This window comes from Ursus americanus, chromosome 24, assembly GCF_024610735.1.
Source record: "Ursus americanus isolate L20-20 chromosome 24, mUrsAme1.1.p, whole genome shotgun sequence".
NCBI lineage: Eukaryota > Metazoa > Chordata > Mammalia > Carnivora > Ursidae > Ursus > Ursus americanus.
The window spans coordinates 38,496,951-38,523,796 of record NC_142150.1 but is presented as its reverse complement, the minus strand read 5'-3'; the positions used below and the strand labels follow the sequence as shown (position 1 = coordinate 38,523,796).

Sequence of the window (26,846 nt, the reverse complement as noted above, 5' to 3'; positions counted from 1 at the left end):
TCCACGTCGGGACTCGGATTGGCCAAGCCTGAGGGGCGGGCCAGCCAAGAGTCCCACTGCGCAGGCGCGAGCTTTCTCCTTGCCGACCAGCAGGCCCCACCCCTTTTCTTTTTCCAATTCAGCCGCCGCGGGATACCGAACTGTCGTGCGTATGCCTTCTGTGCCGTCCTCGCTTTGCGGCTGCTGTTTCTCCACGGCTCTCCCCTTCCTCCCCTTCTCTCCCTGACGGCTTACTTTGCGGCAGCGCCGAGAGCCCCACCCCCTTTCTCTGCGGAATCACCATGGCGGCTGGGGTAAGTTTGCCGGCTCCGGCGAGCCAGGTCACCGTATCCGACGCCATCCTCTGCCCGAGTAGGACCCTGCGGCGTCAGAGGAGTTCTGGAGGCGAGTGGGGAAGTGATCCGGGGTCTAGAGACCGTACTGTGGAGAGCAAGGCTTCCAGGCCCCGGAGGGGAACTGAGGCTGGGACTCTTGGAGGCCAAAGAGGTGGAAGGGTCTCGGGTAGAGGAGAATAGAGATATCGGATCCCGGCCGTCCGGGGCCTGAGAAAGGGGTTCGGGTTCATTGCCGCCTCGAGACGTGGGATCCGGGCAGGTTGACAGAACTTTTGCGACCGTTTTGTGGGGCAACAGCAGGGACGGAGTGAAGAGGAGGGTCTTTGTGGGCAGGTACGGCTGTCTCCGGTTAAGGGTCGCCCCGCGGGGAGGTTTGGGAGAGGGAGGACTCTCCGGACGGTGGAGTCAGACCGTGCTGGCCAGGTTAATAGAAGGAGAAGGCAACGCCAGGGAACTCACTGCGGGACAGGACCGGAGGGACGGTACGCGTGACAAGTAGGAGTGGTTCTGTGGGGAGAAGGAGTTGATTTAGGAAGGAAAGATGCCATTCGGTTTCTCTGGCTGTTCTGAGGGGAACTTGGAAATGGTCGGTGCGTGTGAGGGACAAGGGTGACGCTTTGGAAGGGGTGAGTGGCTCGGCGGTAGAGTAGGCAGGTACTCGCTCACCATCAATGAATGAAACCAGGGCTTCGCGAGGGGAGGAGTGTGTGTGTGTCGGCAGGTGGAGTCTGAGAGAGCTACAAGTTCTAGGTTTCTAGACGATATATTTGAGGAGATGAGAATGCTTCTAGAGGTGTCCTTAGGGAAGGTCAAACCTGTCAACAAGCTTTATTTAGCAGTTGGTGTGTAGTTCTGTCTTCGGTATTTCAGAGGACTCTGATTACACATGACGGATACTAGAGAGCTTGGTTCACCAGAGCGAGTAAAAATGAGTTGAACAGATGGGGAATAACTCAGGGAATTTATCCTGGGAGGTGACATTTAGGACTGGGACCCTTTTACTTGTTAATATTCCCTCCCCTCCCCCTTTCTCCCATAGACCCTGTACACATATCCTGAAAACTGGAGGGCCTTCAAGGCTCTCATTGCTGCTCAGTACAGCGGGGCTCAGGTCCGCGTGCTCTCCGCACCACCCCACTTCCACTTTGGCCAAACCAACCGCACCCCCGAATTTCTCCGTAAATTTCCTGCCGGCAAGGTAAGTAGGAAAGTGGAGAGGGGTCTTTGGTCCTGAGAACTCAAGGAGCCCTGAGATTGTCTCACTCTGAAGATGGTCTCCATCTTTAAAGGGGAGCTTTTCCATATAACTTTTTTTTTTCTATTACATTTCAGTGATTTAAAATTCTTTTTATTTTGAGATAAGTGTAGGTTTACATGTAGTTAGAAATAATGCAGAGCTGTTCAGTGACTTGTTATAAAATTCACAGGTTTCTTTGTGTTTGTGGGATAGAGAATGAGTTTTGATTGTTTTCGGTGCAAATACAGCAAGTATCTGTATGTGGGAGCACCACCACACTTTCAAGAGCATAGAGATAGGACACTTGGTTTTTGATCTTTTGCCTATTTGATTGAGGGATTTTATATAAACGGTTGATAATATCTAAATTTTTGGGGTTTCGCTTATGAATTTAGATTGTAAGGGATACCAAGTTACTTAAATATTTCTGGTTCCTGGGTTAGAGATAGTACCAGTAGTTTGTATCAACAGTCTGCTTAGTAAGGGTTGTCAGCCTTATATAAGAACTTTTATCCAAAATTATTTCAGTTCCTGGGATTGGCTAGTGAGAAATTACTGAGTATTTTACTTATTTTTCTGAATTTTACTTATCTTTTGACTGTTTTATCCCAGGTTCCAGCATTTGAGGGTGACGATGGATTCTGTGTGTTCGAGAGCAATGCCATTGCCTACTATGGTAATTTGCAGTGGGTGTGGGAGTGGGGAGATCTGGCATGAAGGAGGTAGGACAGGATGAGGGTGAGCTGGAGTGGACAGTAGAGGAATTTTCATGGACTTGGATTGATGTTGGCATGACCCCAAAGTTCTGACCTTTGTGTTCTGACTCTGCAGTGAGCAATGAGGAGCTGCGGGGAAGTACTCCAGAGGCAGCAGCTCAGGTGGTGCAGTGGGTGAGCTTTGCTGATAGCGACATAGTGCCCCCAGCTAGTACCTGGGTGTTCCCCACCTTGGGCATCATGCACCACAACAAGCAGGTAAGCCTTGGAACTGGGGGAGAAGCCAAGGGCAGGGATGGCATCAGCTCCTGAGTGTCAGGGAGTGAGAAATAAAATAGATTGAGAAAAGGAGATGCTAAGAATATGTGGATAATAAAAGACATCATCTTCGGCATGTGAGTTTGGAGCACTGTGGTTAATGGTATCTAGGTTCTTTGTCACACAGACCCAGTGGAGTGGTGAGAAAAGCTATACCAAATGGTAGGGGAGTGGTTAAACCAGGTGACCTCTAAGGTTCCTTCTAAAATCCAAACATAAAGGACGAGATCAGTAGAGTGGGAAATTAATCCAGACTGCACCATGAAGAAATTTGACCTTGAGAGCTGCATTTGTGATACATTTGGAGTGATCCTAGGATCTGACTCCATTGAGGGAGGATGGGGATGAGCCAGAATTTAGTAAGTGAAATAGCTACCTTGGTTCTGTTGTTGGGGGTGGGGAGCAGGGAAAGGGATGGGTACCCACTATTAAGTTTTTGACATTTTAAATCACTAGGCCACAGAGAATGCAAAGGAGGAAGTGAGGCGAATTCTGGGGCTACTGGATGCTCACTTGAAGACAAGGACTTTCCTGGTGGGCGAACGTGTGACACTGGCTGATATCACAGTTGTCTGCACCCTGTTGTGGCTCTATAAACAGGTGACGTTTATAATGAATCAGGTTGGCAGAGGGTGGGGGAAGTGTGGAGTCTTCAGGTTACCCTGTATTCTGCTGAGGACTTGGATATGAGAGAGTGTCTGTTAACAACTAGTCCCTAGGAGTCCCAAGTTTGAGTGCCATGACTGCTTTCCCTCCTCCTCAGAAGTTTGGTAACATTCTGTATCCTGAGTTTCTGTTTGGCAGTGAAGATGCTTAGTTTGTTTCCGTTTTTTTTGGGAGGCCCAGCAGTGCTTGTGCTTAGTTGTAAAGACAGAGGTAGGGCTGGTAGCTTCAGTATCAAGATCTTTTGGAGGCAGGCTAAGTTCAATTCTTGGCTTCATTACTTACTAGTTGTAGGGAGGGGGATGTGTATGTGTGTGAGAGAGGAAGAGAGAATTCCTTTAGTTCTTTTTCTCCTCTAAGCTATAGAACTGGCGAGGTAGTTATTAGTCTTGAGGTTCCTGTGTCAGAGGAAATGACATGTTGCAGAGCAGCAGCTCTTTTTTAAAGTTTTTTGAAAAAAATTTTTATTTAAAATTTATTTATTTATTTGTGAGAGAGAGAGAGAGCGCGCGCGCACAAGCAGGGGGAATGGCAGAGGGAGAGGGAGAAGAAGGTTCCCCTCTGAACAAGGAGCCTGACGCGAGACTTCATCCTGGGACCCTGGGATCATGACCTGAGCCGAAGGGAGAGGCCCAACTGACTTGAGCCACCCAGGCACCCAGCAGCTCTTGGACTGATACTAGCCCAGAACAGTAGTGTAATAATTGGGGGCAAAAGCACCTACTTTGTGTCCGATCCTGTTCCAGAGGCCTTGCAGGGATCCTCTTAGTCTTCACCTGCTCTATGGTGAGAGGTGGAACCTGGACCAGCGGCATGTAGCTAGTCAGTGGTGGCAGAGAATTTGAACCCAAGTACTTACTGCAGAGCCAGTACTACAGAACTGACTGCTTTAGTCCGTCTCCGTGACAAGGTTATTTTTCCTCAGATTCTAGCAAACTAAAAGATGGTAAATGAGTTTGTCACGAAGCTAAGTTTAGTTTAAAGGACTGTTTGTTAGTCTGAAATACTTTTTTTTTTTCCCGAATATTCTTTAGTTTCTGAAGTTTGGTGAAAGAAAAATATATATCGTGTAGTTAATGTAGATAGTTTTTGTTATCTTGTTTATTTGGCAAAATGAGTAATTGGCAGCTATGTTGCCCTAACTTTGTTTTTAGTTTTATTGACATGTGACTTTTTTTTTAAGGTTTTATTTATGTATTTGAGAGAGAAAGAGATAGCGAGAGAGAGCATGAGTGGGGGGCAGAGGGAGAGGGAGAAGCAGACTCCCTGCTGAGCAGGGAGCCCCATGAGGGGTTCGATCCCAGGACCCTGGGATCATGATCTGAGCTGAAGGCAGACGCCTAACTGACTGAGCCACTCAGGCGCCCGATACATGACATTTAAAAAATTAGAATGTGTAGCTGTGAAATGGTTTTGTAAAAGGAGTAAGGTGCCATATAAACATATCTACCAAGTAGATTTGTAGTAAATGAAAGATGGGATCAAGTTTCCAGAAAGTTGGACTGTACTGTGAAAAAGAGGAAGGTAAATGGGGAGCAGCCTCCAGGGTAAGATGGTGTTCTCGGCAGCTTGTCCTCTCGGGTTGAGTGGAAGGTGGAGTTTGGTGTAGGAAGAAACAAGGGTCTCTGGCTTGAAACCCCTCAAGACCTTCTCTCCTTTGCTTTCACCCTTATGTTCTGACAGGTCCTGGAGCCTTCTTTCCGCCAGGCCTTCCCCAATACCAACCGCTGGTTCCTCACCTGCATTAACCAGCCCCAGTTCCGGGCTGTCTTGGGGGAGGTGAAACTCTGTGAGAAGATGGCCCAGTTTGATGGTAAGTGTGTGGAAATAGAGGAGTGTGTGGCCTGGCTCAGGGCTGGTTTGCTCAGTCTCAATCCCTTGATTTCCCATCAAGCTCTTGGGTTATGTGGACCCACAGAATGTAGGGTACCCCACGTAGTGACTAATATTTTATACGTACGCATATTTTCCCTCATTGATGTTAACGTACAGAAATTGTGGTGCACGTGTTTGTTGCCGGGTGTTGTGTTCTTGCTCCAGGACGTGCAGGGAGCTGATGGCAGAGCAGCGCAGGGCCTGGATGCCTTAGTTGCCGCCTCCGGAGGTTTTCCTCCATTACCTTGCTCACTGCCTGCTTAGAGGCGTAGGGAAAGAGGCAGGACACTGACTACTCTCCCTTTCTCTGCACCAGCTAAAAAGTTTGCAGAGAGCCAGCCTAAAAAGGACACCCCACGGAAAGAGAAAGGTTCTCGGGAAGAGAAGCAGAAGCCCCAGGCTGAGCGGAAAGAGGAGAAGAAGGCTGCTGCCCCTGCTCCCGAGGAGGAGATGGATGAATGTGAGCAGGCACTGGCTGCCGAGCCGAAGGCCAAGGACCCCTTTGCTCACCTGCCCAAGAGGTAAGGCTAGTGGAGGATAGGGGGCATGGGACTCAGGAAGGCCGGTTTTTACCTATGTGTGGTCCCCTCACACAGCTAGGGCTATTTTACGTTGTCCATGTAGAATTGAAAGATGTTTTGTTTGCAAGGAAACCAACTTCTTGAGTTTATCCTCAAGAATTGGGTGACATTTTTTTTTTAAGATTCTATTTATTTGAGAGGGTGCTTTTGCACCCACAAGCAGTGGGGGAGGGGCAGAGGGAGAGGGAGAAGCCGACTCCCCCGATGAGCAGGGAGCCCGATGTGGGCCTGGATCCCAGGACCCTGGGATCATGACCTGAGCTGAAGGCAGACTGAGCCACCCAGGCGCCCTGTATTTTTACTGTTTTGATGAACAGACAGTATAAACATTCTCACTGAGAAGGGAGGGTGACCATGACTCCATAGTGCCTGTCTGCTTCACTGTTCCCAGATTGGAGGACTTAAACCCCTCAAGAAGGAAAAGAAGGAAGTAGATGGGATGGTCATCACCCCATCCACTGCCAGCCTTTTTGGTAAAGGATGAGGTTCTTGGAAGAAAAGAATATAGTAAAAGAAAACTTTTTGGTGTGAAAAAAGTGGGGCATCTAGTACTTGCCGGCTGTTCTGTACTCAAGTCATCAGCGACTGCCCTAGCATTTCGTTAGAATTGTAAGCATGATGAGCATGTCTTGTCTGTACCCGCTTCACATAGTTCTCCTTGCTCCCTGCTTTTCTTACCCACTCAATTTGCCTTTCCCAAAGCCATCCAGGCTTTCACTAGTTGGTCTGTTGGGGTTCAACAGGGTTCACCCTCCCCTGTGTTGGAATGGTATTTTTTTGTTTGTTTTTAAGATTTTGTTTATTTGGGGGGGGGGGGCTGCGTGAGCGGGGGAAGGGGCAGAGGGAGAGAGAGAGAGAACAGATTCCCCATTGAGTGCGGAGCTCAAATGAGGCTCGATCTCACAACCCTGAGATCGTGACCTGAGCAGAAGTCAGGAGTTGAAATCAAGAGTCGGGCACTTAACTGACTGTGCCACCCAGGCTCTCCTTGTAATGGTTTTTTATGGGATAAACCAGCATGAAGGCGCGCGCTGCTGGTGGGCATAATAGGGGCGAGGAGAGTTGTAAATGGCGAGCATCCCAGCACCAGATGGCCACAGTAGGAGCTGCTGTTTCCCCATTTGGGGAGCAAGGAGTGTAGCTCTTAGGCCCAGGCACTTCATACCAGACCAAGGAAACCTGCAAATGCAGCTGTTCGTTACAGATACGTTTCTTTTTGAACTGAAGTGATTGACCTTGAACCTAACACAGGAGCAGGTCAGGAGTGAGCAGGAGGTTTGGTGTGTATATAAGCTCCGATAACCTGAGTTACATATGCTGTTGTAACGGAGACCCAGTTAATTGTTAGCTAGAGATTTTCACATATATTAGGTCTGTATATTCTGGGCAAAAAATAAATCACCAGTAGACTGAAAATCTTTAATAAACTTAATATCCTTTTGGGAATATTGATTAATACCAGTTTGCTGTATTACCGTGGTGCTCTGTTGGGCTGCCGAGATGATTTTCCCCAGGATTTTTAATGTCACAAAGGTAATGTCTTCAAAGATGAAGACTGCTACTTGTCAAGAGTTAGTTCCAGTTATTTATTTATTTTAAAGATTTATTTATTTGCCAGAGAGAGCACAAGCAGGGGAGGGGTAGAAGGAGAGGGGCAAGCAGACTCCCCGCTGAGCAGGGAGCCAGATGTGGGGCTCGATCCCAGGACCCTGGGATCATGACCTGAGCTAAAGGCGGACACTTAACCAGCTGATCCACTCAGGCACCCCAGTTCTAGTTCTTTTAAGGCCTTCCAGCTACACTTGTTTCAGGAGCCATTCAGAGCCTGTCCTCATTTGGGGGGAAATGGATACAACGTGGCCATAAATAATAAAGTTGGAACAGTTGGGGAGGGTGTGAGGAAAAAATCCCCAGGCCCTTTTCTGAGGGTGGTTGAGGGGGAAGCTCCCCAGAGGAGGTCTCTGTTGTATATTTAGGAAGGAACGTAGGACCCAGGGTTCAAGGGCAGCCTCTGCTTTGCTATATTGGAACATTGGGCAGGTCACACCACTTAACCTTATCTGGAAAGAGGGAAAGGAATGGTTTTTAACTCTAGGGTTTGTTGGCATTATTTATACTAATGAATAATTGAGCCAGTTAAGTATTCGGTGAGGGTTTTTTTTAAGTAGGTTTATGGCACAGTCGTACAGTAGAGGATTATTTAGCCATTAAAACATTTGTAAGGGGCGCCTGGGTGACTCAGGTCAGTTAAGCGTCTGCCTTCGGCTCAGGTCCTGATCCGGGGTCCTGGGATTGAGCCCCACACCTGGCTCCTTGCTCAGCAGGAAATCTGCTTCTCCCTCTCCCTCTGACCTTCCCCCCCCTGCTTGTGCTCTCGCTTTCTCTCTCTCTCAAATGAATAAATAAAAAATCTTAAAACATTTGTAAAAAAGAATCCATATTAGGGTGGCAGCATTAAATGAACAAACTACACGCATCGTCTTTGGAAAGCCACCAGTGGGAAGTACGTAAACATTAATCAGTTCTCTTGTTTGCTGGCATTGCGGGTGATTTTCTTCAGTCAGCACGTGTTTTTATAACTGGAAAGAAAAGAAAGCACCCTGCCACGAGGGGAGGGACACTCTACTGCGGCAGAGCCTTCCCAGCTCCTTCTCAGCTCGTGTGCCAGGTTGCTTCAAAGATCATCTGAACCTAAGGGCTTTTCAGCATTGGGGCTTGTTCCTGGGCAGAGCGACTCAAGGCGGTGGGTATAAGGTCTGGGGCGGAGATAACGTTTGCCACTTACATTGCTGTCCTACTGTTGTGTGTGTAACCCCAAGAGGCTGTGGTGGAGGAAGGTACGTGGGTGAGTCAGGGACCGAGTGTGACTCAGTGGGAAAGGGCCCTGGAAGGGACAGGCCACGAAGGAGGTGCGCTCATTCTGGGTCTCCACCAGGGGGCAGCAGTTCGCTGTGCTTTTTGGGGGGCAGGTCTTCCCTCAGACATACCCCCCACCATGGGTCCCACCCTCCTCAAGCTTAGCTGACTTAGGTTGCTGATAGGGAGCAGGGGAGTGCCCTAAGCTCCTCTTTATGCCCTTAGTGCTCTTCCCTTAATAAGGTGGTACCCATCTGCCAGTCCAGTGACCTCTTCCTTTAAACCAGTACATTTTAGGGGCGCCTGGGTGGCTCAGTCATTAAACGTCTGCCTTCGGCTTGGGTCGTGATCCCAGGCTCCTGGGATCGAGCCCCGAGTCAGGCTCCCTGCTCAGTGGGAAGCCTCTTTCTCCCTCTCCCCCTGCTTGTGTTCCCTCTCTTGCGGCCTCTCTGTCAAATAAATAAAATCTTTAAAAAAATAAATAAATAAACCAGTACATTTTAAGTGAAATTTGACCTTAGTTTCCCTTACCCTGGCAACCCTTTGTTGCTTCAGTAGGATCTTCTCCACATTGACCTTGCTTTTTTTCTCCATTCAGTACCTTTGTGTTGGACGAATTTAAGCGCAAGTACTCCAATGAAGACACTCTGTCTGTGGCGCTGCCATATTTTTGGGAGCATTTTGATAAGGATGGCTGGTCTCTGTGGTACGCTGAGTACCGCTTCCCTGAAGAGCTCACCCAGACCTTCATGAGTTGCAACCTCATCACGGGTGAGAAGAGGGTGGGTCTAGGAAGAGGAAGAGGGAGGATAAGGCAGTGGGTGATGTGATTCTAAAGGCTGTGTGTTCTCCCTCGCCCCTTCAGGAATGTTCCAGCGGTTGGACAAGCTGAGGAAGAATGCCTTTGCCAGTGTCATCCTCTTTGGAACCAACAATAGCAGCTCCATTTCTGGAGTCTGGGTCTTCCGAGGCCAGGAGCTTGCCTTTCCGGTGAGGAAAGGTGTAGGGGAGGAGTCTGTCTCTTTAGGGTGGGGCCAGGGGCTGGGAAGTCCACCTTCATTCCTGTGCTTGTAGGCATTCAGGAGAGTTCCAGGAATGTGTACAGGAAGGACTGCCATGGTCACGGGCATTTTAGGATCTGATGACATGTGTCTGAGCTGGAAGTAACAGGTGTGGGACAGTGTCTGATAACCTGACCACATGCTTCTTAACTTGGCTTTCTCTCCCCAGCTGAGTCCAGATTGGCAGGTGGACTACGAGTCATATACATGGCGGAAGCTGGATCCTGGCAGCGAGGAGACCCAGACGCTGGTTCGAGAGTACTTTTCCTGGGAGGGGGCCTTCCAGCATGTGGGCAAAACCTTCAATCAGGGCAAGATCTTCAAGTGAACATCTCTTGCCATCGCCTAGCTGCCTGTACCTGCCCTTCAGGGAGATGGGGGTCATTAAAGCAAACTGAACATTGAACCCTTACCTGTCCTGCCTCCTTTATGAGTGATGACTTCTTCATAGGGGAGTAGATATGTTGAAGCAGGGTGTTTCCTGGGCCCACAGTACCTCCCTTTGCAGGAGAGAAGTCTTCAGACGGGCAGAAAAGAGGCCTCTCTCAGTTTTGATGGTATTTGCATTGCCTGTACTGTGATGAGTCTTCTAGCTGGGAAAGACTGGATGCAGTTGGGTGGGGGTGGTGACATGGAGCTTTGTAACTCCCTAATTTTTCAGGACCAGATTGCTAAGGTACGATAGCGCATAGGGTGGGGGAACTTGACGTTATTGCTCACAGATGCCTGGGAGCCTCGAGGGTCTTGGTTGAGATATTTCAAACAGGCAGGAATACCTGGCACTGACTGCTCAGAACAGGCACTGGCCTGTTGGCCCTAACCTGGCTGTGGATCATCTCGGGGGGATTCCGAGATTGAAGTGACTTGCCTGTGAAGACAGGGTTTTAACCCAGTGGGTGTCCCTGAGCCCGTACTTGAAATGTGCCCTGCTGCTTCCTGGTACGTGGAGCAGTCCTATTTCCACCTAAGAACCCCGCTGAGACCTGGGGGTCTCAAGTTTTTCTCTTGAGCTTAATTTTTTATCATGCCCCTTTCACAGGGTCTTCTTGCTACTTTGTCTCTTGTCCTGCTGTCTTTACTGAAGAGCATTGAAGGTTTTCCCTGTGTATTACCAGTTCAGGTGAAGTTGGAAAGCTCTCGTTTGATTCACATTTTGAGGCAGATGCAGAAACAGTCATGATTTAACCTTTGGTCTCTAGTTTATGGTTTTATGTGTGTTCTTTCTCTCCCACCCTTAGTCTAAGCACAGAGAAGGCCTTAGCTTGGGAGGGGAAGAAGGTGATCTTTCCAGGTACAAATGGTCTGATAGCTTGGGAGGGGGTAGGGCTGTCATATAGCTGGGTACTTGGACTCCAGTTGGGGTTCTGGGAAGAATGGGCGGAGCAGAGTCCCGACGTGGAATCCAGCTGGGTGAGGATGGGCTGGTTCTTGCTCAGGGTTTGCTCCCTGGCAGGTCATCCTGAGTTGGATCCAGACTTGCCACCTGTCTTGCTTCCGAGCATTCCGGGCTGCTCTTGGTTAGGATCTAAAAGTGCTAGTTGCTGGATGGGCTGGGTCCTGCGCTGGGTGCCGGGGCCTCACCTAACCTGTCAGACTCCCTTCACAAATTCCGTTTCCCACCACACCTCCCCGCTCCTTTGCTTGTGTAATCTTCATCCCCTTCCCAGTATCCTTGACCTTCCCAGTAGCTGAGGATTTAGTCAGAAGAGACCCAAGTTCTGCAAGATTTGAAGGGGCAGGCCAGAGAGGCCCAGGAGTGGGGCCCAGCTGTGGAAAACGGGTTCTGCTGGGTGGGCTAGAGCTTGGGCCGCAGCAGACCTGGCGCCCCGGTCTGGTGGACCCCGCCTCCCAGCCTCCCTTGGGCTGCAGGAAGAGTGACTCATCTGCACGTACTGCCTCCTGTGCCTCCAGCTCTGGTGGTTTGGTGCAGAGGAGGGTGGCCAGGTTGTCGGATGAGGCCAGCCTGGTGGTTGGGGGAGGGCCAGTACCCACAGAAGGAGTTGGGGTGGGCAGCCCAAGGGGAGGTTGTTACGCCCTCGGGCAGGCTGGCTGTTGGCCTCCAAAGGTGGATGGAACTAGAGGGCCGCTGCCCTGCTCTGGTGGGCAAGAAAGAGGTTAACAGCAGGAGTTTCTAGCGGCAGATGTGGGGCGGGGAAAGAGGGGAGGCCCATCTGGAGTTGGTTCGGTCCCGCCCTGCCCCGGGGAGGCCTGAGTCACCGCACAGCGGCGGGCCTGGGGCTGTGCTTCGGACTCGCGCCCTCCCGATCCCGGCTGGGGCCCTGCGTTTGCTGGAGCTCTGCCTGGCTCCCCAGCTCCTCCCGGCCCCGCCCGGATCGCCTGGGCAGCCAGTGAGCGCCTGCGCCAGGGGGCCGTCTCCGGTTGTTGGGCCCATTTCCTGACATGCCGGGGAGCTCCTGCCACCCGCGCACCACCTAGAGCTGGCACCCCGGCGCCCACGCTGCAGCGCGTGCCTGTGGGGGCCCGGGCTGGGGTCCCTGGGAGGGAAGGGAACGGGGTGCTGTGAGTGGGTCGGGGCTGAGAACAGGGCATGATCTTGGAGAACTGGAGTAAGATGGAAGGAGGAAGCCGTTTTATCCACTTAATGGGCAAAACCTTAGAGCTTCCAGAAAAGGAGGTGGAAAAAGGAGAGGGGTCTGGGCTCAGGCGCATTTGACTGCCGACGAAATCTTTATTTTAACTCGGTATAGTTAACATACAGTGTTGTATAAGTTTCAGGTGTAAGGTAGAGCGAGTGATTGAACAGTTCTATACACCACCCGGTGCTCGCTAGACAAGAGCACTCCTCAGTCCCCATTCCCTGTTTCCCCCAACCCTCCACCCCCTCCGCTCTGGGAACCACCCGTCTGGTCTCTATAGTTAGGAGTCTGTTTCTTGGTTTGTCTCCCATTTTTTTTTCCTTTGCTCATTTGTTTTGTTTCTTAAATTCCACATATGAGTGAAATCACGGTATTTGTCTTTCTCTGACTGACTTATTCCGCTCAGCCTAACACTGGAGCTCTATCCATGTCCTCGCATCCCTACCAAGCCCGGCCCAGCCCAGTGTGTGAATGGCATCGCCTGAGACTTGGTTCAGCCTGTATAGAAACCGGTAGATACTGGTTATACGCAGCTATTTATTTTAGCTTTGTTGGCGCTTCGGCTGAAGTCTCTTATTAAAAAGCCCAAAGCCTTTAAAGTTGGTCCAAGAAAGACCTAGATTGTCTTCTTTTTTTCACGTCCTGTTTGCACTGGAGGTGGACAGCTGCTCTGCACACTGGGTCAGACCCATCCCACCAGCTGCCCACATGCCCCAAATGTGCCACTTCCCCTTTTGAAAGGTGGGGGAAGGGTCTAGAATGTCCAAGGGAGAGGAATGAAGTGTTTTGGAGGATCCACCCAGTCATTTCTGAAATTAATACTGTGGTTTTCATGGCAACCAGCACTCTTTGTCCTCGGAACCCAGAACTTTCCCTCCACACATCAAAATGGGTTTTTCTGGGTGACGGTGGCTTCCCTGGCTCACCCCGCCAGCTGTACCTACACTGCAGGGTGACTTCCCCCACTGGCTCTGGTCCTCTGCGTGTTTGAGTGCAGTTCTGGGGTCCTCAACCCTCTTCTCCATGCCTCCCCTAATGCTGTGGAGCTAACATACCAGTGCTCCTGAAAGGTTAGAGAAACAGCCACCTGCTCCTGTCTGTTTGCTCTAATCAGGCTGGCATGGCCCGGAGGAGGCTGTCGTTTTACTCCAGTGGAATTACTGGGGTGTCCCAGCGCTTCAGCACCCAAGGGATGGGTGGAATGGCGGTCAAGGTAGCAGCTGGGCGCTGTGCTGTATTCACCTGAATGTCTCAGAAAAGGCAGAATCCCGTGGGCACGTGGGACTGCTTAAGTGGCAAAGGTGTCCTTGGTGACCCTAGGTCTCTAGATGGGCTCTTTTCATTCTCTTAGCCCCCTCCCTTTCGGGAACCTTCCCCTGCCCCCCTTTTCCCTCATTTCCTCAGGATTCCAAAGGGAGCCCACGGGCCTTACCTTGTTTACACAATGGGCTGGCCACGTGCAGAGCAGGGGCTGGACAGTCAGGGTTTGGGGCTATTTCTGATCGGATCTCCCATGGAATGTGCTTCCCTCTACTTCCAGCTGCCCCCTCCCCTCCGCAGCAGAAACAGCTGTCATGTGAGGGCCTCTCCCGCTGGCTCAGCCCTTTTGCAATCATCTGGCTGGCTCCACCAGGATGGGGGTGGATAGTGAGGATGGGCAGAGCCAAAGGGTAACTGAGGGGACATGGCTGGGCAGGGAGGCCTACGGAGTTGAAGGCCGAGGGAAGAGGGCTTGCCAGGGCCAGGTAGGAGGGGTGGAAGCAGCTGAGTAGGCCAGGGAGGCGGTATGATGAGCTTAGGGCGCCTGTCAAAGACAGTGGGGGCCACACTGGGACCGGAAACTTTCTAGGTGCAGGGGAGATGAGTTGGTTATAGCGGGACCCTGGCCAGTCATTCTTCAGGGAGATCTGCATTTCCCCTGAGTCACAGGGAAGCCACGGGGTGCTTTCCTGCCAGTCCGACTCTCTGTGGGGCCTGAATCACTGAGTTGCCAAGGGTGTTGGCTGCCCTATTGTGGCGGTGCCTGTGCCCTACCCCACCCACTCCTGTTAGGACAGGGGTTAGCAAACACTCTCCTTTATCCCACCCTCCTCAGTGGGAACACTGCATCTCTTTGACTCAGACTTACAGAACGTACCTTATGCAGGATTGCCCAGGATTGCCAGAGAGACCACGTGAGGTAGTCCCTTTATTTTACCCAGGAGGAAACGAGCCCAGAGAGGGGAAGTGACTTATCAAGGGTGCACGCTAGTCTTTCCACAGTTCTCGAAGCCACTCACTGAGTCACTTTCGTTCCTGAGAGTGGGAGGGCGCTTCTCCCAAAGCTGCGGGGCGACTATGATGGACCAAGCACGCTTGGTTTTGGTGGCAGAGAGAGGGTGGTGTCCGAGGCCGCTAGCAGCCCTGGCTGGGTATTAAGCACAGAAGTAGAGCAGGACCCAGGGCAGGTCAACCCCGGCGCTCCAAGGCGCTCCAAGTCCCGGGGCGGGCAGAGGGCACAGGGTGTAGCAGAGGCGGGACTTCGAGTGACAGGAACCTCAACTATGTGGTGACTCAGGCTCTGGGCAGCCGAGGCCCTTCCTTCACTGCTTAGCCTGATCTCCTCAGACTGGACTTGGGAAGTGCGTGCAGCAGAGGGAGGGAAACCCGGGCTGGGCTCCCTTTCCCCCTGGAACTGGAGGAAAGGCAGAGGAAGTTGGAAAGGATGGCAGAACGGCAGATTCCAAAAAAGGGGAGAGGAGGCTGGTGCTCTCCTCCCTCCCTGCTCCCCGCTCCCTGCTGGGGAGGGGAGCTGGCTGGGGCGTCTGCTGCTCCGCTCATTCCTGCTCCCTCCCTCGGCTCCTGTTTACAGTCCGCCCGCCCTGTCCCCAGCTCCGTTCTGAGCTCTTCTTTTTGGCCCCCCTCCTGCCTCCACAGCCCTATTCAATCCCGTTTTCCCCTTTGTCTTCCTTAATCTGGGCTCTACATTCCCCCTCTCTTCTTGCTCTCCCCGCATCTGCACCCCCACACCTCCCCGGCCTCCAGGCCATCTCTCACCATGTCCACCTGTCCTGCTTTCCCTGCCCACTTTGTCCCCTTTCTCTTGCCTGGACGCTCTTCCTGTGCCTTCTTTCCTCCCAGAGTCTGTACTCACGGCCCTGCGTGCTGTCTCTTGTTCTCTAATCAGCTTTAACCTGGATTCTGCTTTGGCCTGAAGGTTTCAATTAGGACCGAGTGTAATGGGTGGGTTTCCGGTGTCCCGGCTGTCTGATCTGAGTGATTCAGGAACTCCTTATCTGAAGTCCCAGGTTTAAATACAGGCTGGGGTTTGAACTGAGCTGGAATTCTTGGCTTCGTATTTTGAGGTTGGGTTAGAGGAGTTTGGGGTTTCAGAATTGCTTAGGCAACAATGTTTGGATCCCAGAATCACCTGACAGGTTTGCTGTTCACTGGGGAAGACAGACTAGGAAGCAATAAAAGGGAACATCGAAGGGCCTGATGTTTGGCGGAGACGCTCATCTCCGGGTGTGTGTGTGTATGGGGTGGAGGGGGGGTCGGGGAGATCCCAGATGGCTCAAAGAAGGGGTAATAGTCATTTCTCTGCTTCTAAGGCTGACGTGCCAAAGGGCCCTCATGAGAAGGGCGGGGAGTCTGCTTTCAAAGAGACTGCAAACAGATGGCACACTTGACTTCCTTGCTGGGATCACAGTTTAAAAGCCATGATTACTCTCTGAGCAGTCGGCGTCTTGTCTTCCCTGTAATACACCGATTTTAGAGAAGGGGACTGTGGCGAGGAGGGAGGGGAAGGGGAATCCCCTGGCAAGGGGCCTGCCCACAGAGCTCCCTTTGTGGTTACTATGGAAACGGGCATAATAGGAACAAAACAGAGGCATGTCGCCTGGCAACAGAGAAGCCCAAGGTTCATCACACACACTCTGCGTGTACATATCAGGGAACCCCCGGCGGGGGGGGGGGCGGGGGGAGGGAGTGAGCAAAACTTCTGGGGAAGCTGGGGTATCCCAGTGATGACGAGTCCTACGACTCACCTAGCTTTGCCAATGAACCTGCAGGCCCGCAGGCGGGCTACCTGGATACCTCGGAAAGGTGACAGAGTGCGAGCAGGAGGCCTGAAGTCTTCCCGGACCCCTGGGTAGCCCTTATTTTAACAGAGGCATTTGAAACCTTCAGAAAGAGAAAGGTTTCCTTTGCAAAGCTGAGACGGGTGTGTGTGTGTGTGTGTATCCTTATAATTTAAAAAATGGTTTGTGTATCTGTGAATGTGTGTTGGAGGGTGAGGCATCAGTGTAAAAGACTTGGCAGAAAGATAATGTCCCATTTTCCCGGAGCATAGGACCTGCAAGGAACTCAGGATACGTTTCCTTCAGGACCTAGCACCGTGAGGGCAGGGGTTCCATCTGTTGGGTTCTGTATCCCCTGCACCACCACCACCAGCACCGTAGGCTCTGGGCCTGGTGCTGGACGCACAATAAATGTTCCTGCAGCTGCAGGACAGGCCTGTAAGTGGGGAACTGCTCCCTGGAGGCTGAGAGTAAAACGAAGTGTGGGGTTCAGGATGCTGTTGTGAAAAAGACACGGGCTTTGGGGCCAGTTATCCCTGTAGTTCATTCATTCATTCATTCATTCATTCATTCATTCATTCATTCATCCATTCATTCCACAAAGTTCTTCCGTGATTGCTATATGCCTGCCACTGCTCTAGGCACAGGGGAGACAACAAAGAACAAGAAAATCCCAGGGGCGCCTGGGTGGCACAGCAGTTAAGCGTCTGCCTTCGGCTCAGGGCGTGATCCCACCGTTATGGGATCGAGCCCCACATCAGGCTCTTCTGCTATGAGCCTGCTTCTTCCTCTCCCACTCCCCCTGCTTGTGTTCCCTCTCTCGCTGGCTATCTCTATCTCTGTTGAATAAATAAATAAAATCTTAAAAAAAAAAAAAAAAGAAAAAGAAAATCCCTGCCCTCATGGAACCTAGATGCCAGTGGGCGTTTTGATTCCTGCTTCTGAAGGCTGTGTGTCTTTAGGTGAATCACTAACCCTCTCTGAGACCATTTCCTCCCAGAGCATGTGAGCATTAAATGATCTAACACGTGATAGTGCCTGCCATGGCCTGAGACACAATCACCATTACCGTAGCTTTGGGGGGTGAGGGGGCTACAGCAGTGGGCAGAAGGAGAAAGGTTGGCAGAAACTTCCCAAAGAGTGTGTGTCTCCATTTACACCATTGAAAATTGTTGAATATACTCCCTTCCCCTGGGCCCAGGAAGCTGACCTCCTAAAGCCCAGCAGGCACGGATCCTGGTTTGTTTGTTTGTTTTTTTATGGGGCAAGGGTCTAGGTTACTCCTCCTCTAGGCTCCTAGTTTGAATGTGGAATGCGGCAGGAGCCAGGCCCCAGGACCACCCCCCCCCCCCCAGGTATCTTGGTGCTCCTACCTCTGAATGGAGTATCTGGACAGTAATCCCTGCTCCTTAGCTGCTCCCCAAACCAGCCTCTCCTGCCTTCTCTGTTGACCAAGAGGGTGGCCAGAGCAAACAATGGAGCCGAGAAGTTGGCCCTGAGCCCAGGACACTAGCCTCTGCTCTTTCACTCCTGGGGGGCTGACAGAGCCCATGCCGCAGGGAGGGCACAGGATCCCCCACTGTTCCAGCCCCTCCCTCCGAACTCCCATCGCCCTCCTGCAGATCCCCTGTGCCTCTGTGGCACATGTCAGAGCGATGTTTCCGAAAACCTAGGTGTAAATCCACTCCCATTTAAATATGTCCCGGGAAAACTTGCACTTTCAAGGAACCAGGTGATTCATAAAGTTAAAAATCCTTTGGTCAACTGTTAACAGTGGTTACTTTTGGGGAGAGGGACTGGGTGGGGGAGGAGGGAGGCATTTACTTTTTATCGGTCTACCTTTCTGTATTGTTTACATTCTTCACCAGATGGAGGCATTGATTTTATTCAAAAAATGTCAACAAGGATTATCTGACTTGCAGCATGACGGTCCACTTTAGTCTCTCTGTTTTCTTGCTCCATTTGTTAAAAGCGGAATAAATGTTATTGAAAATGAAATAAGGATCAAAAAAGCCATTTGAAAAGGAAATCATGAGCTCTCAGTACTTAAGTTTTTTTTTTTTTTAAGATTTTATTTATTTATTCGACAGAGATAGAGACAGTCAGCGAGAGAGGGAACACAAGCAGGGGGAGTGGGAGAGGAAGAAGCAGGCTCATAGCAGAGGAGCCTGATGTGGGGCTCGATCCCATAACGCCGGGATCACGCCCTGAGCCGAAGGCAGACGCTTAACCGCTGTGCCACCCAGGCGCCCCAGTACTTAAGTTTTTAAAAGCATCCCAAAGTTGAAAAGTTTAGATGTTTTCTTTAAATAAGGTAGGTTCTAGAAAAGGGGTACGGAACAAAATGGAGGCGGTGCTTCTTTTGAAAGCCTGGGTTTGTGATGTGTGTAGTGGGACTGCCTCTGCCGTGGGTTTGAGTCCCTGTCTGGTGCCTGTGTGTGTGTGTGTGTGTGTGTGTGTGTGTGTGTGTATGTGTGTGTTTGAGAGAGAGAGAGAGAAAGAGAGAGAGAGAAGCAGGGGGGCGGTGAGAGGACGCCCTTGTGCACAGGAGCAAGTGAGAGACAGAGACAGAGACAGAGAGAGACAGAGAGAAGGCTGGTGCCCAAGTCTCTGCTTTGTCTGTCTCTGCATGTCTATGCCTGTCTGAATGTCTACACATGTGTCTCCACCTTTCTGCGCCCATTGTATGAGTCTCTGCGCAGCTATGGCTCCCTTGCTGTGTCTTCCCTCCCCCATGGCCTGTGCTGGTAACTGGACCTGGGACACAGCCCCCAGGGCTGGCAGCAGAGTTGGCTGCTGGGTATTTTTAGCCTGTAAACATGTTTGCCATTTCAGAGGACAGGGCCGCAGGTCTCAGCCCCAGCCCACTCACGATCTTGCGGTGAGGGGGTGCTCCTGCCTGGAGCCCGGTCTTCGCAGGGCCCCAGCCTGGGGTCTTCCTTCCTCAGCATTTGGGAAGGAAGGAAAACTGCCTTGATGTGGGTCGTGGGTGGCCACCTAGGAGGGAGGATGAGAGGATTTGTGGGGGAGAGAAGAGAATGGGAGTGTGGAAGGGGGGTTGGGTAGCCAGAAGGCCCCCCGCACCCCATCATTAAGCTGTTAATAAAATCTCATGGAGTTAGAAGTAGCTGTGGGAAATGGCAGTAAATTTGGAAACAGCGTCCTTGCAAGTGGGGAGGTGGGGGAGGGGCTCGGGTAAGAAATGGGTAGGCAGAGGCAGGGCTGGAGCTCCCGCTTCTCTCAGGAGTCCGCAGAGGAAGGTGGGCGCCGGCCCGACTCCCATGTCGCTGCGGCGGCGGGAGCAGCACCGTGGCGCGTGAGACACTGGTGACTCCACGTGGGCACCCTAACTCCAGGGGTGGGGCCAGCGTCTACAGACCGGTTTTGAGGGGGGAGGGATGGGGGGGCTCAGAAAGGGGGGAGGCGAGAAATGGGCGCGGCTGCATGCAGCTTGGGAACCAAGTGAGGAGGCTGGGGCCTGGGACGTGAAGTGTAGACGCCTGGGTTGAGAGAAAGCTCAAAGGTCCGCGTCAGGCTGGAGGTCGCGGCCCAATCACCCAAGCCCCCCAGCCGCTTTCTGAACCTCTTGGTCCTTCTTGCCAAATGAGCTGATTCGCAGTTCCAGCTGGGAGGATGAGCCGCAGGGAGCTTCGAGGAGTTTCTGGTCCGGGAGACCACACACTACACACGTTGCGGGGTAGATCCAGGCGCAGGCCAAAGCAAGGGGCGCTGCAGGGGGGCGGGGTAAGGCAGCCCCTCGGACGTGCGGCGCCCCCTCGTGCCCGTGACCCCCCGGTGCCCGCTCCCGGGTCCGTGTCGGGTCGGCCGGCTCGCCTGTCCCAGCCCCACTCCGGCCCCGCCCGGCCCCGCCCTCTCCGCACTGCTCGGGGCAGACCCGCCCGCCCGAGCCGGAGTTACAAGAGCCGCCTCCGCGCGCGGGGGCCCGGCCACTCGGAGCAGCTCCGCCGCGGGGACTGCACCGCCCGCCCTGCCGGACCCGCCCCGACCGGGGCTCGCCGCCTGCAGCAGCCGCAGCACCGTGACCTGGGGCCCCGCGCGGGCTATGGCTGTGCCCGGGGGCTGAGCGCGCAGGTACGGGCACCGGGCGCACCGGGGCGCCGCGGGAACAGGACTCCGAGAACGGGTGAGGGGAGGTGGGCTGCAGGGCTTGGGCGAGGCGCTTGGGCCGGGCGCACTGCGAGGATTCAGACAGTGTGGAGCAAGCTGGGCAGCCCGGCGCGGCGCGGGGAGGCGACGCGTCGCGCCCTGAGAGCCAAACTCTGCCTCCGGAGTTGGGGCGCAAGTTGGGCCAAGTTGGAAAATCGCTCCGTAGCGTGTTTTGCTCCAGTCCTTATTTCTCTCTAGGGCTGACTGTAGGTTCTATTGCACGGCACGGCGCCCAGTTCCTGGCCTGGGGACTCCTGTGGGTCCCTGTCCCATCCCCTCCTTCTCCTTGGGGCGGTGGCTCAAGCGCACAGCTCCCGCTCCTATTCCGTGTTTACTGGAGAAGTTCCCGAGGTCGCTGCCGCGGCCCCTCGGCCCCTCCCGGAGCCCCCGCACCCCCGCGCCCCCTCCGCTGTCCCTCCCCGCTCCCCACACCTCCGCCTCTAACTGTGCGTCCGGAGTCCTCCCGGCCCCACCCAGTTCTGTACCACCAGCCTCTCCCTTTCTCAGCCCCCCTCCAGCTGCCCCGCCCTAGTCTGGCCCCTCCGTGTTCCCCGCTCCAGAAGTCTCCCTTCTTCCTCCAAGGCCCCGCTGCCCGAAGTTTGCAGCGCGCCTCGGGGCGGGACGGGTGGGAGTGGGGGTGGGGGGCGTAATTAGGGAGATTCCAGCGCTGGGGTGGGCGGGAAAGGGGGGGGAACTGTGCGGCGGCCCGGCCCACGGCACCGCCCCTTCCCTTTCGGGGGCGGTGCGTTCTCCCCCACCCCACTCCCAAACCCGTCCGGGCGGGATGGCCCCCGCCCCAGCGCCTGGCACGGCGCCAGCAGCCTGAGGAATGCGGTGGTTGGAGCCGCTGACTAATTCAAACCAGAACTCGGGGAGGAGTGGTGAGGGGCAAAGGGGGGGGGAGGCAGGGGCTGTGTGTGGGAGGTGGGGGCAGGAGCCGGCTCCGCGCAGAAGGAGGGCTTCGCTGCCGTCTCTGGAACCCTGCGCTCGAGCGGTGCGCTCCGGGAGACGGGGTTGGGGGACGAGATCTGCCGTGGAGTTGGAAAGGCAGAGTGCTTAGGGTGTGTTCGGAGAGCCGTGTTATGTAAGGCTTTCCCGTGCGGAGAGAGGGTGTGCAGTGTGTGAGGGCCTGACCCTCCCTCCCCTGGCTGGCCGGGGCGCCCCCTGCAATGCCAGGGCCCGGGATGTGGGGGCGCAGCCCCGGGCGGCGCTGGCCGCGAGGGACACGTGGGGTCTGAGCAGGCCTGGCTGTGCCCCCCTTGCGTGGGAGGGGAGCCGAGTGGGCAGATGGGGCAACTCACAGCCCTAGCTGGGCGCCCGCACCAGGTGGGGGACGGCCCTGGCGCCTTCGCACAATGTGGCCGCAGAGAATCGTGCGTGGTGCGTGCTCTCGCCTTTCGCTGGGTGTGGCTGCAGATCGGTGGTGGCGAGTGCCCCCAGGGAGCCCGCGGTGTGCTGCCGAGAGCCCTGCTCTGTGGAGTGGATTCATGGGAAGTCAGGGTGGGCCCATCCCCTCGTGTGGGGTCCTTAGAGAATGACCTGGAATTTCGGACGAAAAAAAGGACTCGGATATTTACCTCTGTGTCCCCAGCACAGCGCTGGACTCCCAATAATTGGTTCTGAAACAGTTTCCTGTGTTAGAATCCAGCCTCCGCTTGCAACTTGGAATTGACTAGCCCTTCCTTGCACAGTCCAGCACAGGTAGGGGCTGGGTTGGTTTTAGGGGACCTAGTGATGGCATGGGGGCTGGAGTGGTAGGTGAAGCCATGGCAGGGGGGAGAGGAAGAGATTGAAGGTGCTTTGGAAGGCATTCTCAGGCCTCCACACCTATTGCATCTAAAGTCGGGGACAAATTCTGCTTTCTTTGCCCTCTTCCTCTGCCCCGCCATGAGGGAAATCCCTGGGGCAGGGTGTGGCACTCACTTCCTTTCTGAACTGGAATGGGGAGGCTTCCTTCTTCTTGACCCAAAGGGATGATGGGTTGGGCCAGCACATGGTAGAGTGTGCAGAGTGGGGAGAAGGCGCTCCAGGCTTAGGGGTACCTCCTTGCTCTGAGGGGTGAGCTGTGGTATGAAGGAGGTGGGGTGGGGCGGGGAGGGAGAGGACCTGGGACTGTGAGAGCGGGGCTAGCAGAGGGCACAGGGTCTGCAAGCTTCAGAATGGGGATTGGAGGGTGTCTAAGCCCCTCTCTAAAGCCTCATCCTGAAGAGATTTTAGGCAGAAACACTGGTCATCAAACACGGACACATAGGGTGCCACGTAAGTCATGCGGGGCTTCGTGCTAGGGATAGGGAGGCCCTTAGCAGTGATTCAGGGGTCCTGGTCTGGGCAACTCCTGGAAGAGCTAACCCCACAGAGCTGGGGACTTGTACCAGCCAGACTTGGTTCAGGGTGATGAGGCTACAGTCCAGGGCCCGGGGTGGGACCGGAGAAAGTAAACCCTGAAGACTGGTGGAGGGAGAAGGCCAGCATCGGACAAGGGCAGGGAATGGGCTGGGGTCTCCGGGGTCACCTGAGTCCCAGGGAGGCCCTGGGTGGAGGTGCCCAGGCGCTGCCAGGCTAGATTTGGCTCAACTTGGAATTGGCTGTGTGGTGCTGGTGGAGACACTACGCAGAGCCTGAGGAGCTGGTTTGAGAGGTTGGGGCAAAGCTGTGGGGGTGGAGGGGTGTGTGGGGCTCTGGGGTGTGGTCACCACCTTCCTCAGAACTTGGGAACCGCCTGGGGACAGACAGAGGCATACCGGGAGAGCTAGTCCTACACTTGATGGGAACTCTCCCACTGCTGGCTCTTCCCCGCCCCCCCACCAATCCCCAACGCCCCCAAGTTTCTCTCCCTGGAGCTGGGCTGACCCTCTGCCTGTGTCTGAGAAGAGGAAGGGAGGTGGCTGCTGGAGAAGGTCTAGAATGTGCTGGTTTCAGTCAGGTGCTGGCGGTGGCCGCACTAGGGCCTTTGGCTCTCTTTTCCTCCCCCATGTCCCCCACGGGCTTCATCCAGGCTCCCAGGGAGCTGGCAGAGCCCTGCTCTCTGACCATCCCGCCGGGCTCCCAGGCCTTCCTGGGAAAGCTCTGTTTCCTCTGTGCGTGTGGTCAGGGGGTGGGGGCGGGGGGGCTGCGTGGGTGGGCCACAGTGGGGCTTAGCAGGAGCCCCTCTTCCTCACCCCTGCCCTCAGTGCCCAGCAGGAGGACTCCCGGGCTGTTGCAGCTGGGGGTCTTGCTTGCGTCCAGGTGGCGCATGGTGGCCTTGCGTCCCTGTGACCACTCGTGTCATAGCGGTGAGCTGTGTGTTGTTACCGGTGAGAGGCTGTTCCTCTGGCTGCGCCCGGTGGTCCTGGGTGTGTCCCTCTGCTTGCTTCTGGGGCTTACAGGCCGGGGAACCGCAGTGGGACTCTGCCCAGCGGCTGTAGGGGAGGACGGAAGTCAGTTCCTCCGTCCTGGACAGGTTCTGGGCCCTGGAGTTTGTATCCAGAGGCCCTCAGGAGGGTGAGGATAGCTCTGGGAACGAAGCCCTGGCTGAGCGATGCCGAGCGAGGCGCTGCACAGGGCTGGTCAGGGAGGGGCATCCTGCCCTGTCCCTGGGGGCCAGAGCGGAGGTTCTAGGGGAAGGGGAAGTGCCTGGAGCTGAGCCCGGCTTCGTGGCCGGCTGGGCTGGGGGGCGGCTCTTTGGCCTCGGAGCCGCGGGGCCTGGCCCTGCGCCCCTGCACTAGCGGGGCCTGACCGCTGGGCGGAGAGCTCGCCTGTGGTTGGGGAGTTTCTGCACCCTCCGCGGCTCCCTGGCGGTCACCTTCCGCCGGGGTGAGACGAGGAGTTTTCTTCTTCACCACCCCTGTCCCCGTGGAGGGGGCCACCCTCAAAGATGGTGTCTTCATCCCAGCGGTCCTGGGGAAAGGCTGTGTCTTCCCGGGCTATGTGGCCAGGGGCGGGGACTTGCGGCTGGATAATGGACTGTGGCCCCCATCCCCTGTCACAAGGAGGAGGGGGGGGGTCCCTCTGGGTCATGGGAGGAAGAGGGAATCTCCCTCCCTGCTGGAAGGGAGAATTTGGAGCTCACTGGGGGGTGGGAGGAAGCTGTGCTCGGAGGGCAGGAGTGAGAGGTGGAGAAAGGTATAAGGGACCCAGAAGGCAGCTGGCCTGTGAGGTAGGAGTGGGGCTCCCCTGGAAGTTGAGGTGGGGGCACTGCTGGGGCTGACCCGGAGGAGAGGGCTGGAGTGACCGAGCTGGAGGAACTTCCTCCTGATGGGAGGTGTGGGCTGGGCGAGTGGCCCCGGTAGCCAGGGAGCAGGAAGACAGGCCCTGGGCGCACAGGTAGAGGGAGACACAGACCAGGTCGGCAGGTATAGGCGCCTTCCATCATGGGCAGGGCCCGGGGCTTCCCAGACAGGTGTGTGTTGGGAGCTAGTGAAGGCGGGGCTGTGGGCCTGCTCAGGGCTGGGAGGAGTGGGGAACGGGGTTGGGGAGCGTGTCTGGGTGCATGCGGTGTGGGTACGTCCTTGTGTGTCTTTCTGGGAATGTCTCTCCAGTGCCCACGTCGCCTGTGTCTTGCAGCGTGTTAGTCCTCTTCTCCCTGATAATCCCACCCCTTCCAACACACCGCACGCCCCCTTGGGCTGTACCCCCCAGGCTGAGCTGAATGTAAGAGTTCTTGACGGCAGCTTGGGCTTCTGGGGTTACCGTGCTGTTCTCCCCCAGGTGGAATAGGGCATGCTGCTTTCCAGACAGGGCTCTGGCCACTGCCTCCATGCACGTCCGTGTGCAGGCTTGGGCCCCGGAAGGGATGAGGGTCTGCCCTGTTGTGGCTGTTCCTGGTTCCCAGGGAGTGGAAGTATCTGCCTTGCCCTCCTGGTGCCTTTCTCTAGAGTGGGTCTCGTGTCCCCCAAGCCCCAGAGGGGCTTCACTTGCTGGGGCCCGAGAGAATCTACAGGTGAGCTGGGGTGTGTGTGGCTAGGATTTCTGACTCCTGGGGACACGGCCTCAACGAGTCCCTCAGATGCTGGCTTCCAGGATGCCGGGGACTCTGCCCATCCGGGTCTGCTGTGCCCAAGCTGTTGGCCAGGAAGTGGTTGGTTGTGGGCACAGTAGGCTGCTGGGGGCTTGCCCTCCCTCCTGCTGCCTGTGGTACTTGAAAGGTGTCACGGCTCTCTGGGGGAGTCTCCTGCTGCTCTCTGGGTCTCTGGGTCCCCTAGAGGAATCTTAGCCCCTCCCTTTCTCTGGGTTTACGCCCCCTTCTCTGAGGCTTCCTCCAGCCATGTCTCCCTCTAGGTGCGGATGGAGGCCTCTCCATCTTCCTGGGGGTGTCTCTCCGGCCCTCCTCCAGTATAGGTCCCTCTTTCCTGTGTCTCTCTCTGCATCTTTCTGTGTGGTTTCTCATCTTGTCTGTGTATTTCTTTCTGCCTTCATTCCTCCCCCGAGGTAGAGACTGTTTGCTCTGAGTCGCAGAGTCCTGGAAGCCTGGGCTCCCATCTCAACTCTGGCTCCCCCTGGGGCAAGTCATCTTACCTGGGGAGGCCTGTTGCTGCATTTCTAAAATAAGGACATTAATTATTAATCCCGTACGGTGGTCTGCCGTACGGTGGTCTGGGATCGAATGAGACCCCAGGCGTGGAACTCCAAACCCACCACCGGAGCGCGGCAGAATTCTCTTTCTCAGTCTGTTGGTGGGGGTGCTCTCAGTGCAGAGCCTTCTCTTCCTCTTTGCTGCCGGGCGTTTATGGGAGTAGAGTGCCCCTCTGGGTGTGTCTCCCTTTTCTTTGACTGTCCTACGCGCTCATCCTCGGCAAGTGTTCGGGACTTCCCCGCGGCTGGAGGTCTCTACCTGCCGCGTGGTGTGAGTCATTTCGTTCTTCCTGGCTCGGGAGGTGCTTCTCCCCGGGTCTGAGCACTCCTGTGCCTGTCCTTGCGCGGGATAGGAGTCCCATGGCTGTTGGCGTCCTGCCCACGGTGGGTGGGGGCACCTCTCTCTCCCTTGGAGCGTCGCTCCCGTGTCCCTCCTGTGCTGGGCGTATGCTCAGACTTGCGCCCCTCTGGTGTGTAGCGTCGGGTTTGGCGCACGGAGGCATGGGGGCCTGTGGCGTGGAGGGCTGCCTCTCAGGCAGGGCGCCTCTATCAGTTCGGGTCATCTTGACACTGCCGCTGGCTGCAAGGCTGTTTTTGGCTGCAGCAAGAGTTAGGCCGGGCCCCCTTCCTGGCTGACTTCATACTGGCTCTTGGGGGAGGAAGGGGCTCTGTTCCCTAAGGGCGGGGTAGGGGGGAAGATGCTTCTCTGGACGCCACCCCTGGCAGAGACCCTCTGCCCTGGGTCCCAGATCTGTCCGCGTGTCACCCCCCCTCCCCAGAGGTGGGGTAATTCCTCTTTGCAGCCTTTTTTTTTTTTTTAATTTGTTTATTT

At 54.9% G+C, this 26,846-nt stretch overlaps 2 protein-coding genes across 6 annotated transcripts in view; both read left to right on the top strand.

Moving 5' to 3' along the window:
- Nucleotides 1–136: 136 nt before the first annotated feature.
- Nucleotides 137–10,048, top strand: EEF1G (eukaryotic translation elongation factor 1 gamma). Its single transcript, XM_045793777.2, has 10 exons — nucleotides 137–293; nucleotides 1,375–1,533; nucleotides 2,185–2,248; nucleotides 2,404–2,546; nucleotides 3,063–3,206; nucleotides 4,953–5,082; nucleotides 5,461–5,665; nucleotides 9,180–9,352; nucleotides 9,447–9,571; nucleotides 9,812–10,048. The coding sequence occupies exons 1-10, from the start codon at nucleotides 282–284 to the stop codon at nucleotides 9,968–9,970; spliced, it is 1,314 nt and encodes a 437-aa protein (XP_045649733.1). The 5' UTR covers nucleotides 137–281; the 3' UTR covers nucleotides 9,971–10,048.
- Nucleotides 10,049–20,228: 10,180 nt separating this feature from the next.
- The window catches only part of AHNAK (AHNAK nucleoprotein), a 30,524-nt gene continuing 23,906 nt past the window's right edge, over nucleotides 20,229–26,846 (top strand). Inside the window, exon 1 of one of the 5 annotated variants that reach the window (XM_045793778.2) lies at nucleotides 20,229–20,389. The gene's annotated coding sequence lies outside the window, so the exon portion shown is untranslated. Of the gene's footprint in view, nucleotides 20,390–20,422; nucleotides 20,442–21,326; nucleotides 21,346–21,439; nucleotides 21,459–22,144; nucleotides 22,166–26,846 lie in introns of those variants that run through there. The other 4 variants (XM_045793782.2, XM_045793780.2, XM_045793781.2 and 1 more) reach the window with 4 other exon arrangements.